At 37.2% G+C, this 15,656-nt stretch overlaps 1 protein-coding gene across 1 annotated transcript in view; it reads left to right on the forward strand.

The window, feature by feature from the left end:
* Positions 1–15,656, forward strand: part of DOCK3 (dedicator of cytokinesis 3) — a 738,119-nt gene that overhangs the window by 610,628 nt on the left and 111,835 nt on the right. Inside the window, exons 20-22 of the mRNA XM_007952017.2 lie at positions 5,670–5,753; positions 6,718–6,818; positions 8,398–8,479. Of these exons, the coding sequence (XP_007950208.2) occupies positions 5,670–5,753; positions 6,718–6,818; positions 8,398–8,479 (267 nt within the window). The remainder of the gene's footprint in view (positions 1–5,669; positions 5,754–6,717; positions 6,819–8,397; positions 8,480–15,656) is intronic.

The following is a 15,656-nucleotide window of genomic DNA, read 5'->3' on the forward strand; positions in this document are numbered from 1 at the left end:
GCTACCCAATCATTTTGTAGGAGTCAGAGCTCCATGGCTAGAGGGGCCATATGAAGTAATTCACCATACTGCAGGGCCCCTTGCAGTTCCACATAAATTTGAGGATTAGCTTTTCCATTTTGCAGAGAAGGCTGTTGGAATTTTGATAGGAATTGCATTGAATCTGTAGATTGCTTTGGATACTATTGCCATCTTAATATTAAGCCTTCCAGTTTAAGGAAATGGAATGTCTTTCCATTTATTTAGGTTCTCTTTAACAACTTTCAGTAATAGTTTAATAACTTTTCAGTAATAGTTTCCAAGTTTTTCGCTTCCTTGGTTAAATTGGAGAGTTAGGTATTAGATGCTGTTATAAATGGAATTAATCCTTTAATTTCCTTTTCAGAATGCTCACTGCTGATAAATAGAATATGAATGGATTTTTGTGTGTTGAACTTGTATTCTGCCACTTGGCTGACTTCATTTATTAGCTCTCCCCCCTCTTATGGATTCTGTGGGGTTTTCTGTATATAATAGGCTCATGCCTTCTCTGAAAACAAATAGTTTTCTTCGTTCCTGGTTTGTATGCCTTTCATGTCTTTTCATTGCCTAATTGCCCTTGCTTGGACTTCCATAACAATATTGTCTAGTAGTGGTAAGACTAGGCATCCTTGTCTTGTTCCTGATATTAAGGAAAAGCCCTCAGTCTTTCTCCATTGGTTATATAATTTTAGCTGTACATTTTTCATATACATGCTTTGTCATATTGAAGAATTCCCTTTCTATTCCTAGCTTGGTGAATGTTTTTATCATGAAAAGATACTGGAAATGCTTTCTCTGTGTCAAATGAGATGATCATGTGGTTCTTTTCCTTTGTTCTGTTAATGTGATGTTTGTTTATATTGATCGATTTTCTAATGTTGAACCACGTTGAGTTCCTGGGATAAATACACATTTGATAGGGTGAATAATCTTTTTTTTATGATTTTTTATTCACTTTACTAGTATTTTGTTGAGAACCTTTGCATCTGTATTCATAAGGAATATTAGTCTGCAGTTTTCTTGTGGTGTCCTTGGCTTTGGTACCAGGGTGATGCCGGGTTTCATAGAAGGAGTTAGGAAGCATACTCTCTTCTATTTTTGGAAAAGTTTGAGAAAAATTGGGGTCACTTCTTCTATAAATGTTTGGTAGGATTCTTTAGTGATGTCAACTCATCTGGAACTTTTATTTTGAGGGGATAATTTTTTATTACTGATTCAATCACATCATGTGCTGTGGTTTTGTTGAGATCTTGTATCTCTTTTTGAGCCAATATAGGAGACTTATGTGCCCTTAGAAATTTGTGTGTTTTGTCTAGGTTATCTAATTTATGATAGACAGTATTTTGTATTATATTTTTTTATGATCATTTTTATTTCTGTAGGGCCCATTGTAATGTCCTTCTTTTCATGTCTATTTTTTAAGTAACTGCATCTTATCTCTTTTTTTTAATTGTCCATCTAACTAAAGGTTTGTCAATTTTATTAATCTTTTCAAGAAACCAACTTCTGGTTCCATTGATTTTCTCCATTATTTTTCTATTCGCCATTTATCTCTTCTCTTATCTCTGATGGCATAGTGGATAAGGCACTTGACTGCTAACCACAAGGTCAGCAGTTCAAACCCACCAGCTGCTCCACAGAAGGAAGATGGGCGATCTGCTTCCATAAAGATTTACAGCTTCAGAAACCCAATGGGAGTTGCTATGAGTTGGAAATGACTTGATGGCAGTGAGTTTGGTTTTGGTTTTCTTGTCTTTGTTATTGCCTTCCTTCTGGTACTTTTGATCTTGGATTGCTCTTCTTTTTCTAGTTCAAATTATAAAGTTAGGTTATTGAGTTGAGATCTTTCTCCTTTTTAAATGTACGTGCTTACTACTATAAATTTCCCTCTGAGCACAGCCTCTGTTGCATCTCATAAGGTTTGATATATTGTGTATTCATTTTCATTTCATTTTAAGTATTTTCTAATTTTTCTCTTGATATCTTCCTTAATAGTTTGTTGTTTAATTTCCACACATTAGTATATTTTCCAATTTTTCTTATGTGTTTAATTTCTAATTTCACTCTATTATAGTCATAGGAGCTACTTTGTATGATTTCAGTGTTTATAAATTTACTGAGACATCCTTTGTTATCTAACATGTGGCCTATCCTCAAGAATGTTCCATGTGCACTAGGGAAGAATATTTATGATGCTGTGTTTGAGTGCAGTATTCTATGTATGTCTGTTGGGTCTAGTTGGTTTATAGTATAATTCAGGTCTTCTGTTTCTTTATTGGTCATCTTTCTAGATATGCTGTCCATTACTAAAAGTGATGAAGTCTCAAACTATTAACACAGAACTATCTTTTCTCCTGTCAATTTTGTCAGTGTTTGCTTTATGTATTTTGGAGCTCTGATGTTAGGTGCATGTATATTTAGAATTGTTATAGCTTCTTGATGAAGTGACCCTTGTATCATTATAAAATGTCCTTCTTTGTCTCTTATAAGAGATTTTTACTTAAAGCCTATTTTGTCAATCAAGAATACCTTATCTGGCAAAACTGCCATTTTAATATTTTGATATTAAAATCACTACCCCAGATCTTTTTTGGCTGCTATTTGCATGCAATTTTTTTTTCATCCTTTTACTTTCAACTTGCTTGTGTCATTGGCCCTCACACTTGTGTTTTGTATTCAGCCTATAGTTTTATCATTCTTAAAATCCATTCTGACACCTCTGCTTTTTGATTGGCATGTTTAGATCATTTACATTCACTATAATTACCGACTCGACGGCACATAACAACAAGAACAACAATAATTACTGATAAGGAAAAATTTACTTTTGCCATTTTATTATGTTTTTTATGTGTCTTAAACTTTCTTTGTCCCACATTTTCTCTAATACTGCCAACTTTTATGTTTTATTGATTTCTTGTAGTGAACAGTTCTGATTCCTTTATCTTTTCCTTTGTGTGTATATTTATAAATATTTTCTTGGTGATTACCATCAGGATTATGTTTAACATCTTACATTTATGACAATCTAGTTTAAATTAATATCAACTTCAGTAACATATAAAAACTCTACACCTATACCCTTCTTCTCCCTGCCATTGATGTTGTTATTACCTCTTACATATTTGGGAGCTCTGGTGGCGTAGTGCCTAAGGCATTTGACTGCTAACCAGAAGGCTGGTGGTTCAGTTCCACCAGCCACTTCTCAGAAGGAGGATTGGGCAATCTACTTCCATAGTGATATTGCCTTGGATACTCAAGGAGGGGTCACTATGAATCTAAATCAACTCAATAGCAGTGAGTTTTGTTTTGTTTTTTCTTACATCTTTATACTTTGAGTGACCTGTAACATAAATTTATTTTTATTTTTATATATTTGTCATTATAAAACATGGAAGATATAGCAAGTAGAATTATAAAACAAACAAAATAAGTACTTTACAAAATGTGTATGAACTGTTGAATGGAAAATGAATTTGCTCTCTAAACTTTCACCCATATCACAATTAAGAAAAAAAAGAAGTTAATAAATAAATAAGATACCTTAAAACTTGCCCTTATACTTGCCCAGACAATTACCTTTAATGGTGGTAGGGGTGTGTGTGTGTGTGTGTATGGCTTCAAGTTGCCATCTAGTGCCCTTTTCTTCCCAACTGAAGGACTCCCTTAAGCATTTCTTGTAAGACAGGTCTAGTGGTTATGAATGCTCTCAGCTTTTGTTTATCTGAGAATGTCTTAATTTCACCTTCATTCTTGAAGGACAGTTTTGCTGGATATGGTATTCTTGGTTGACAGTTCTTTTATTTCAGTACCTTAAACATATAATTCCACTACCTTCTGGTTTCTCATATTTCTTAGAAGTCAGCACTTACTTAATCTTATTAGGGATCTTTTGTATGTGACTGTTTGCTTCTCTCTTGCTGCTTTCAGGATTCTCTATCTTTAGTTTTTGAGACCTTGATTATAATGTGTGTCAGTATGCATCTCTTTGGATCTATCCTGTTTAGAGTTTTGTTGAGCTTCTAGATTTGTAGATCCATGCCTTTGTCAGATTTGGAAAGTTTTCTTCATCGTTCCTTTAAATATTCTTTCTGTCCCTTTTTCTCTCTCCTCTCCTGGGATTCAGACAATACATATGTTAGTTTATTTGCTGGTGTCTTCCATTTTCATCAGGCTCTTACTGCTCCTTCATCTCTATAACTTAAATTGCTTTATCCTCTAGTTCAGGAGCTCTAGTAGCATAGTGCCTAAGGCACTTGACTGCTAACCAGAAGGCTGGCAGTTAAAACCCACCAGCCACTCCTCAAAAGGAAGTTGGGGCAATCTACTTCCATAGTGATACTACCTTGGAAACCCAAGGAGGGATCACTATGAATCGGGTCTGACTCGATAGCAAATAACAACAACAACAATAACAATCCTCTAGACTACTGATTCTTTGTTCTGTTAGCTCAAAACTGTTTTGTTAATCCTTCCAATGAGTTTTTCATTTTAATTATTGTATCCTTCTATCCCAGTATTTTTTATTATTTTTATAATGTCTATCTCTTTATTTATATTCTCACTTTATTCATAAACATTTTCCTGATTTTCTTTAGTTCTTTAAGCTTGTTTAATATTGTTGTATTCTATTCTCTCAATCTGTGTATTACTCAAATTTCTATAAATATTATTTCTCTGCCTTCATCTTGTTTTTTGGATGGGCCATTCTTTCTGGCTTCTTTGTATGCCTTGTGATTTCTTTTGTTGAAACCAGGACATTAGATTACATACAAGAAACTCTTAAGTGGACACAGTCTTCAGATTTTGACCAGACCAAGGTTTCAGTTTTCCAGCAACTCCCAGACAGATCCAGAAACACTCACTAATCAACCCACTCCCACGGTGGCACAGCCTTTAGCCTCTGGGTTACCTCTTCCTGCCCTGCTCTATGAGGGCTTCTTTAGCAGTCCTCACTCTATTTGGAAAATGCACACTGAAAGACCATTTTCAGGTGAGAGTAATGCTTGTGTCCTTCGTTGCCACTCCTTCCTCCTCTGCATTGTAGTTTCAGTTTTCAGGTTTTCTCTATACTGGTCACAATATATTCCCTTAACAGTGTGATAGCAAGATCTGTTTGATTTATTTCAGAGCCATAGGTCAGGACCCTTACCAATGCACAGGAGAGCCACGTGTTGGCTGATCATGTGGAAGTGGCTGCAGGGCCATTGCAGTTGTCTGCTGCACCAGGAAGAGGGTGGGGATACCTTGAACAATCCCCCTGGGAGACTGGTACTATTTGTTTTCGAGGCAGACACTGAAGCCCTTCCCAGCACATAGGAGAGCCATGAATTAACTAGTGCTGTGGGAGGAGACAATAGAAGACGAGCTTTTCCTAACATATGATTTATCCTTGTCTTTCTTCACTTGGCATTTCCTTGCTAGAGTGTTTTACCCAGTCATTTCAGAGTTCTTACGGAGCAAGATAGGGAGTTCTAGATGATTTTCTTGGTGTTCTTGTGGAGGGGTCAGGATCTTAAATCTGCTTATGCCACATCTTCCCAGAATTCTCACTTTATTTATTAGGAGCTAAATACATTGTTGTATCGAAGTTTGACCATATGTGCAGGATCCTGAGACCTGAGCCCTCCTCTTTTATGCTGTTTCAGTTTCTGCAGGACATTTTAGATACACTCTTCGTGATTTTGGATGATAATACAGAGAAGTATGGCCTGCTGGTTTTTCAATCTCTGGTAAGACTCACCCTTCCTGACCTTTCATTGTTTCTTAATTATACCTGTGACATTTCAAAAAAATCTAAGAGAAATAATTTATTAGCGTGAGTTAGCACCAGGTGTAGCTGTGTTCAGTGGGAAAGGGAGTATCACCCAGAGAAACATAACTAATCTACCAGGTAGACCCCTACAAACTCATACTTGAAGAATTCACTGTGGTTGGCTCTGGACCTTGGCTTTGCAAACCTGGATACTCAATCTCACCAGTATTTCATGATTTCCTGGTCCCTACTTATAAAGTAAAAATATAACCATAAGCAAAAGGAAAGACTCACTTGTGGGGGTCACACTCTATCCCTTTGTGCATCATTTGGGAACTAGACTTTCAGCTTAATGTGAATGGAACTGAGGGAATGTGTAGTGCATTTTGCTTGATATATTCAGTCCCAAAAGAGGTCTGTGTATTTGAGGAGAATCAAGACAGTCCAGACTACCTGATAGATGGGAGAAACAGGTGAGAGTTGGAATGGGCTTTGGCTATCCTTATTCCTTACTTCTTTGGCTGACCAGCCCTATTTTTAAACGGCTCAGGCTTTCTTGGAGTTATTTGGATCACAGGAAATTATTTTCTCTCTCTTTTCCACATTGTTGGAATTTAATGTTTGTGCCACCTACATAGGTATTATTTTGTCTTCCCTGCTGTGTATTATACCACTCAGCATTATTATGAAGAGAGAAATTCAGAGTAACACAGGCATAGGCTCATGAGCTCTTGGTCTGGGTTAGGAGTGGTGGTAGAAAGAAAACAGATAAGACTGAAATACAGACACAGAATGGAAATCTTGCATTCACTAACTGTGGAAAAACTAGAGAAATACTGACAGTTTACCACTCATTGAAAAAGCAAGATCTTCTCTTTCCTACAGAGGATAGGTCTGAAGCTTCCAGTGAACCCTGGTGTCTTGCCCTCTATCTCTTGTAGGTATTCATCATCAACCTGCTCCGAGACATCAAGTATTTCCACTTTCGACCTGTGATGGACACGTACATCCAGAAGCACTTTGCTGGAGCCCTAGCATACAAGTAAGTTGTATTTAGCATTATCACAAGGGTTTGTGTTTGAACAGAAATAATATGCTTTAAAAAAAAAAAAAAAATCAGCTCCAGCCAGTTAAATGACATTTCAAACCAGAATTTACTACGTAGTTGCCATGGTTCTTCTTCTAAGAAATGGTGGCAAAGCTGCTGAAAATAAACTTTACATTTTTGAGAGACATGTGAAGAGCTAAATATAGTACCCAAAGATAAATGTATAGAAAATAAAAGGATAGTCCATAAAAGAGATAAAAAGTTACCCCCTCTCTCTGAAAGTAGAGCATTCCAATATAAAACCTTTTGTAGACCAAAGTAGTATAAAGCAAAGAAGCAATTACCATTTATATGAGAAAAATTTTTGAGCATGCCCAAACACAAAAAATAACCTATCAATTCATACTAAATAACACATAAAACCTACAGTAACACTAACATATAGTGTTCACAGACACAGTTCAAAGCTATAGTGGCTTGATGCTGAGATGTTGAGTGTAGTTCCCAGGGAAGGAGCGTAGGAATCCCAATCTTGCTGCTTGGGGTGAGCACTGCCTCTTTAATGGCTCACTGCATAATAAACACTGAACGCTAGTTTCCGTTTTTGCCTTTTTTCTTAAAAGAAAACATCCTCTTCACATTTCTTTCAGTTGGTGAAAACAGGTACTAAATGTAGTCTTTCATAAAAGCAAAGTGGCACAAAATGAAGTTTTGAAAAGCAGGGGATACCTGTAATAAGAAAATATAGGAAACATTCACAGGTTATCTAAAAATATTAAACCAATAGAACATCACTATTTTCTTCCTTTTTAAAAATATAAGTAAAAATCTAAAAGTGGTGATACTATCAAACTCTTATACTTTGATGTCACTTTGGAGAAAGGACACTGTGCTACATGCTTTGCATGTGTCATCTCATTAGTATTCATGATAACTTTGGGATAGTACTAGTACTTCCTCCATATTTTAAATGAAGACAGTGAGGCACAGAGAGATTAAATAACTTACCCATGGACACAGAACAAGAAACTGATAGGTCTCAGATGTAAATCCTGCTGTGTTTAGGGCCTGAATTCCTGACCATTGTGCTCTGTTGCCAAGTAAATATGAAGACCTTCTGACCAGTTATCCCCATTCCACTCAAGTAACTTGGTCCTAAGGAAATAGGATAGAAGGGGAAATTGGGGAGCAGGGGACTATACATCTTTATTCAGAGCCTATTATTTACTACTCATTATTATAGGTTCTATAGATACAACAATTTGAAACAAAACAAAAATATGCATCCAATCTAAGTCTTTGAGCAAACTCTATTGAATTAAAGGCAAAAAAGTGTGTCGGAAGCTGTGGAGGATGATTGTAATTGCTGATCAGAATGTGGCAACTCTTCAGGGACAGGGATGTTATCTGGTCTCAGATGACATAAAGGTTTCATAGCTATAATAAAACCATCACTCTATTCTAGCTCATCAGCGGAATATTATTTTCTATATGGCTAATACAGAATAGAAACATTTTAGGCTGCATTGCTTTGGGATTCAAGTGGGCTTTCTGGAACTGCACTCTTTCCCAGGGAGCTCATCCGCTGTTTGAAGTGGTACATGGACTGCTCAGCAGAACTGATACGACAGGACCACATTCAGGAAGCCATGCGGGTAACGTACTGAGCTCACCATTCATAAGGGGACCACTCCTGCAGTTATGTGTGAGTAATATCAACATCATATGTGCAGGATAAGTATAGCCATCCCATTAAGCTGACCTGTTTTCTGGATTTACACCTTCATCCATGTAATTCCCCTGTCCTCGCCTTAAATTTGTCCCAGAAGACAAAATTTTATTTTATTCCTGATAATTTTATCCTGAAGCAGATTGATAAGCACACAGCTACTAGCCATCCTCTCCTGTTTGATTTATACCAATAGTGTCAGTCCTTCCTTCTACTCACTAAGGTCATATAACTTCTTCTAAGCTATATATCAACCAGTGGCAACAATGACTAGATTTTAAATCTTCTAATACTTTTCTCCTCTTCAGAAGTTATTAAAGAATGTTCTCTAGAACTGTGTTTAGTGAAAAAGGGCTCAGAGTATGCACTGTATGTTGATATTTTGAGAAGAAGAGAATCTCAAAAACTTGGCCTTAGGCATATTCTGGGGTTCTTTGTGGTCACGTCCTCTATGGTCAAGTCATCCATGGTTGGGACCATAGACATTACTCCTGATTGGACTGGTTCCATGACAAGGCAGCCCTTTGTATTGCTGGGCAGCCTCTCGTTGACAAGGGACTGGCCTCATTGCAAGTTAACTCCCCCTTCTAGTAACTTCCCTGGTAACTACTGCTTTTACTGTCTGGAACCACCTATGAAAAAGTTGATCTCTCTTTCACTCCACAATTCTCCAGATAACCATTTGAAGAAAGCTGTTGTGTCCTCTGAGAACTCATTTAAAGCAAATCCAGTTTCTCTTTCTGTGCCTGTCTTTTCTTGCACTTGAGTTACTTTTTCCTCGGTTATTTTTTAACCATCTTTTTTCCACCTTTTTTATTTAACAATAAGAGAAGAATGGTAGTAAAATATTTCTACTTTTTCTGTGTTATTATTTAATATCACATCATCTGCTCTAAGTACTAGGCCTGTATTTTTGTTTTTCTTGTCCTCATAGTAACAGGTTACATATATTTCCCCAAGCATCTTCAGATTTAAGGGGCAAAATAAAATCATACGTCAGTGTTTCCTATGCCTTTTCTCTGTACATTCTGTACAAATTAGACCGCAAGGGTCATTACTGCCCTCCTTCATACAATACATGTCTTCTGAGGAGTTGGGTTCTGTCCTGGGTGCCAAGATGCAAAGATGAATAATACCAGCCCATTCCTTTGAAGAACACATCCCCAGTGTCCTAAGGTGAGGATGACACACAAAGAGAGATGGTAGAACAATATGATGGTTGTGCTTTGAGGCGGGGTCTGGGTTCTGTTATTCTCTGAACCTCAGCCCCTGTAAGGTGCCTAGTACAATATGTGAGAGAATAAAATTTGAGCTCTGGTGGCATAGTGCCTAAGGCATTTGACTGCTAACCAAAAGCCTGGTGGTTCAAACCCACCAGCCACTCCTCAGAAGGAAGGTTGGGCAATCTACTTCTGTAGAGATACCACCTCAGAAACCCAAGGAGGGGTCACTATGAGTCTAATCGACTTGATGGCAGTGAGGTTTTCTTTTTTTTTTTTTTTTTGGTAATGTAGTAAATTCATTGTAATCTCATAAATTAATACCTTAAAGATATTGGAAAAGGCATCAAAAAGGGAGACATTTTCTTCTAAGAATTATTCATGCAATCATTCAGTTATTCAATATCATTTGATACCTGTTATGCATGGAACGAACACTCATTATATTAACCAAAAAAGCCAAACTCACTGCTGTCGAGTCAGATCCATCTCCTAACGACCCCTCCTTGGGTTTCCAAGGCAGTATCACTACAGAAGTAGATTCCCCAACCTTTCTTCCATGCCTAGTGGGTTTGAAATGCCAGCCTTCTGGTTAGCAGTGAAATGCCTTAGGCACTACACCACCAGAGTTCCCACTTACTTCATTAGCCACTGAAAATTCACTGGGGCCCAGGTAGAAAAAGCTGAGTCTTCATAGCAATAAAGTGCTATGATGTGGCATATTAAAGTGACAGAAGAAAGATAATAAACATGTGAAACAGATAAAACACAAAGTCATTGAAGAACTTGATGAGTACTATGAAGTTAATAAACAGGGCTGTGGGATAGACTAGCTAGGGAGGAGGGTATTACATCAGATTATGGAAGGCTTCACTGAGGAAATTACCTCTGGGCTGAAGTCAATGTGAAAAACTGGGGACTAGCTATTCAGGCAGAGAGAACCACATGTTTGGAATTTGTTTGGGCCTAGATGTTGGACTTAACTAGATAATTACTTTAAAACATCTGTATTAAATATGCTCAAAAACCTAAAGGAATTCAGGAAAATGGTGTATGATTAAAATGAGAATATCAATAAAGAAATAGAAATAATAAAAATGAACCAAATTATGGAGCTGAAAATTACAATAATGGAAATAAAAATTTCGCTAGAGGAGTTAAACAGCAGATCTGAGCAAGCAGACAAAGAATCAGCATATTTATAGATAGGAAAATTGAAATAATCCAGTCAGAGAAGCAAAAAGAAAAAAAGATTGAAGAAAAGTAAACAGAGCCTAAGAAATGGGTGGAAAATAGTCAAGTGGACCAACATATCCATAATGGAATCCTGGAAGGAGAAAGAGAGAGAGAGAAAGGTGCTGTTATGGATTGAATTGTGTCTTTTGAAATATGTATTTGAATCCTAACTCCTATACCTGTGGATGTAATTCCATCTGGAATATAGTTACCTTTATTATGATTATGAGGCAATGTCAATGTAGGGTGTGTCTTAAATCTAATCACTTTTGAGATCTAAAAAGAGTACATTAGAGACAGAAACAAGCAAGGACAAATGGAGGAATATAGATGCCACATGAAGATTATCAAGGAAACAAGTAATAGAAGGTGAAAGAGACAAAGATGTTCCTCCACAGCCAACAGAAAGAGAGTTGTTCCCTTAGAACTAGCACCCTGAATTCAGACTTACATTCTAAACTGTGAGAAAATAAATTTCTGTTCACCAAAACCACCCACTTGTATTTCTGTTACAGCAGCACTAAGAAACTAGGATCAGAAAGAATACTGGAAGAAATAAAGGCCAAAAACTTCCCAAATTTGATAAAAGACTTGGAATCTACAAATCCAGAAAGCTCGTTGAACTCCCAGTAGAATAAACTCCCATAACAAGACATGTTATAATCAAACTGTCAACAGACAAGCACAAAGAGAAGATCTTGAAAGCAGCAAGAGAGAAGCTATTTGCTATGTACAAGGGATCCTCAGTAACAGTCACAGATGACTTCTGCTCAGAAACTGCAGAGGCCAGAAGGCATTGGGATGACACATTTAAAGTGCTGAAAGAGAACACACAAACCACAAATTCTATATCCAGCAAAGTTGTCCTTCAAAAATGAGACTAAAAGTAAGACATTTCCAGATACACAAAAGCTGAGTGCATTGTTTACCTACCCTACCAGAAATATTAAAGGGAGGCCTTTCAGGTTGAAAGGAAAGGGCACTATACATATGCTTGAAGCTGTATGAAGAAATAAAGGTCTCTGGTAAAGGTAACTACATGAGCAAATATAAAAAACGGTATTGCATTTTTGGTGTATAACTTTTTTTATTTCCTACATGATTTGGACAGATGAATAAAAATAATTATAAACCTATAATTATTATTATTGTTACTGGGCACCCAAGGTAATAAAGATGCAATATGGATAGGGAAAATGGAGCTTTATAGGAGCAGCTTTTGTATGCTATTGAAACTAAAGTGAAAATTGATTGTTATAAATTTAGGATGTTAAACATAATCCCCACGGTAATCACAAGGGAGGTATCTAAAAAACTTTACACAAAGGGAAATGAGATGGGAATCAAATGATTCACTACAAAAAAAAAAAAAAAAATCAACTAACCACAGAAAAATGCTTTATTGAAGGACAAAGAAGGTATAAGACATACGGAAAACAAATAGCAAAATGACAGAACTAAGTCCTTTCTTATCAGTAATTACTTTAAATGTGGATTGGTTAAACTCTGCTCAAAAGGCAGAGATTGGCAGAACAGATTGAAAAACAAAAACATGATCCAACTGTATGCCACCTGAGTGTGGTAGTTGTTTGTCACCTTGCCTGAACCTGGTTTTGAGTGGCTGAGCAGCTGAACATAGTTATTCTGCATAATGAGTCTGGTAATCAACTCCATAGTGGAATCTATTGGAGCAGCCGAGTAGCTGCTTTAGGGATGTGGTCTGCTTCCTTTATATAAGAAACAGCTTTGAGGAAGGTCTCTTGCTTTTGGCATGCTTGACTCCTGCCTGTAGCCAAGCCATTGTTCATCAGGCTGCCATGTTGTCTGCCGATCCTGGGACTGTTAATGGACTGGAATTAGTGGCCTGCCATGTGGCTTGATAATTTTGGACTGTGACATTTTATTTGTCAACCTTGGGCTTGTTAGCCTCAGCAGCCAGCAGCTGCCTGAGGGAAAAGACACCTCCAGCTCCAATGGAGCAGGACCAAAAGACGGAGCTGAAGCCTAAGGTCGAGGGGCTTTCACCTAGACCCCAGAGCTGGCACTTTGAACTTAGACTTCTAGCCTCCTAAACTGTAAGAGAGTAAATCACTTTGTCAAAGCCACCCATTTGTGGTATTTTCTGTTGGTACGGCAGTAGAGAACCAAAACAATGGGGCTCACTTTAGACCCCAAAATATGAATAGATTGAGGGTAAAAGCATGGAAAAAGATGTGTCAAGCAAATAGTAACCAAAAGAGAGTTGGATGGCTATACTAGTATCAGACAAAATAGACTTTCAGTCAGAAACTATTACAGTAGAAAACCTATTATTGCCCAATCAATTCCAATTCATAATGACTCTATAAGACAGAGTAAAACTGTCCCAAAGGGTTTAATCTTTACAGGATTACAAAACTACAAAGTTGTAATCTTTACAGAAGCAGAGAGCTACACCTTTCTCCCATGGAGTAGCTGGTGGGTTCAAACAGCCAAACTTTTGGTTAGCAGCTGAGCTGCTTAACCACTGCACCAGTAGGGCTCCCTACATTAGACAAAGAAGGATATTATATAATGATAAGAGGTTCCATTCATAAAGGAGATAAAACAGTTATAAACATATATGAACCAAACAGCAAAACCACAAATATATGATGCAAACACAGAATTGAAAGAAGAAATGGACAGTTCTATAATAATTGATATAAACTTTGATGCACCATTTTAATAATGGATAGAAACATGTAGGCATAAGATCAATAAGGCAATAGAGGGCTCAAACAATGCTATAAACCCATTAGACCTAACAGACATACACAGAACACTCCATCCAAGGATAGCAGAATACATGTTCTTCAAGAATACATCTTCTCCAGTGCACATGGAACATTATTCAGTATAGACCATATGACGGTTCCTAAAACAAGTCTTTAGAAATTTAAGAAAACTGGAATCATTCACCTCAGAAGGAAGGTTGGGCAATCTACTTCCTTAGTGATATCACCTCGGAAAAACCCAAGGAGGGGTCACGATGAATCAGATCCAACTCGATGGCAGTGCATTTGGTTTTTTGGTTTTTGGGATCACTCAGAATTTCTTTTCCTAACAATGAATGAAGCTAGAAATCAATAAGAGAAGGAAAACTTACAAATATGTGAGAATTAAATAACAAACTCTTAAACAACAAATGGGTCAAAGAATAAATCACAAGCGCAATTAGAAACTACTTAGAGGCAAAAGAAAATACAACATGCCAAAACTTATGGGATGCTATGAAGTCCGTGGCTCAGAGGGAAATTTATAGATGTGAATGCCTACATTAAATGAAGAAAGATCTCAAATCAATAACCTAACTACCGCTTGAGGGACTAGAAAAACAAGAACAAACTAAGTCCAAAACTACCAAACAGAAGGAAATAATAACAGTTGAAGTGAATATAAATGACGTGTTGTTGCTGTTGTTGTTGTTGTTATGTGCCGTCAAGTCAAACCCGACTCATAGTGACCCCTCCTTGGGTTTCCGAGGCAGTATTACTACAGAAGTAGGATTGCCCAACCTTCCTTCCAAGGAGTGGCTGGTGGGTTTGAACCACCAGCCGTCTGGTTAGCAGGCAAGTGTCTTAGCCATTATGCTACCTTTGATGGTTGACACATAAATTTGAATAATAGTAGTATTAACTAGTCTTCCTTATAGGTTTCTGCCAATTATCTTGTCAGTGACAGCATTGTACTTCAGGATAGATCTTGAAATGTTCTTTTTGGTGATGAATGCAATGCCATTCCTCCTCAATTTATCATTCCCACACAGAAGACCATGTGGTTGTCCAATTTAAAATAGCCAATACCAGTCTATTTCACCTCACTAATGCCTAGGCTGTTGATCTTTATGTGTTCCGTTTCATTTTTTACAACTTCCAATTTTCCTAGGTTCATACTTTGTACATTCCATGTTCCAATTATTAATGGATATTTGTAGATGTTTCTTCTTGTTTTGAGTCATGCCACATCAGCAAATGAACATTCTGAAAGCTTTACTCCATCTACTTCCTTATGACTGACTCTACTTCGAAGAGGCAGGTTTTCCCCAGTTGTGTTTTGCGTGCCTGCCTTCCAACCTGAGGGGCTGATCTTACGGCACTATGTTAGACAGTGTTTCCCTGCTATTCATAAGGTTTTCAGTAGCCACTTCTTTCAGATGTGACCTGGTCATGTCCTTCCTCATGCTCTTAGTCTGGAAGCTACACTGAAACCTGTGCACCATGGGTGATGCAGCTGCTATTTGAAATACTGGTAGCATAGATTCTGGCATTATAGCAACATACAAGCCACCACAGAAAGATATACTAACAGATAAGTGGCAGATAAATGACATATAGAATAGAAAACCAGTGTAAAGTCTCTAAAATGCCAAAAGGTGGTTCTTTTAAAAGATTGACAAAGTATACAAAACTTTAGTTATATTGAAACAAAATGAGAAGACACAAATAACTAAAATCAGAAATGAAAGTGAAGACATTACTACTGACCTTACAAAAATGAAAAGGATTATAAAAGTCTACTATGAACAATTGCTACCAGAGAGCTCTGGTAGTGTAGTGCCTAAGGCATTTGACTGCTAACCAGAAGGCTGGCGGTTCAAACCCACCAGCCACTCCTCGGAAGGAAGAT

The sequence above is a fragment of the Orycteropus afer genome, unplaced genomic scaffold (assembly GCF_000298275.1).
Source record: "Orycteropus afer afer isolate SDZICR_OR568_19922 unplaced genomic scaffold, OryAfe1.0 scaffold00323, whole genome shotgun sequence".
Taxonomy (NCBI): Eukaryota; Metazoa; Chordata; class Mammalia; order Tubulidentata; family Orycteropodidae; genus Orycteropus; species Orycteropus afer.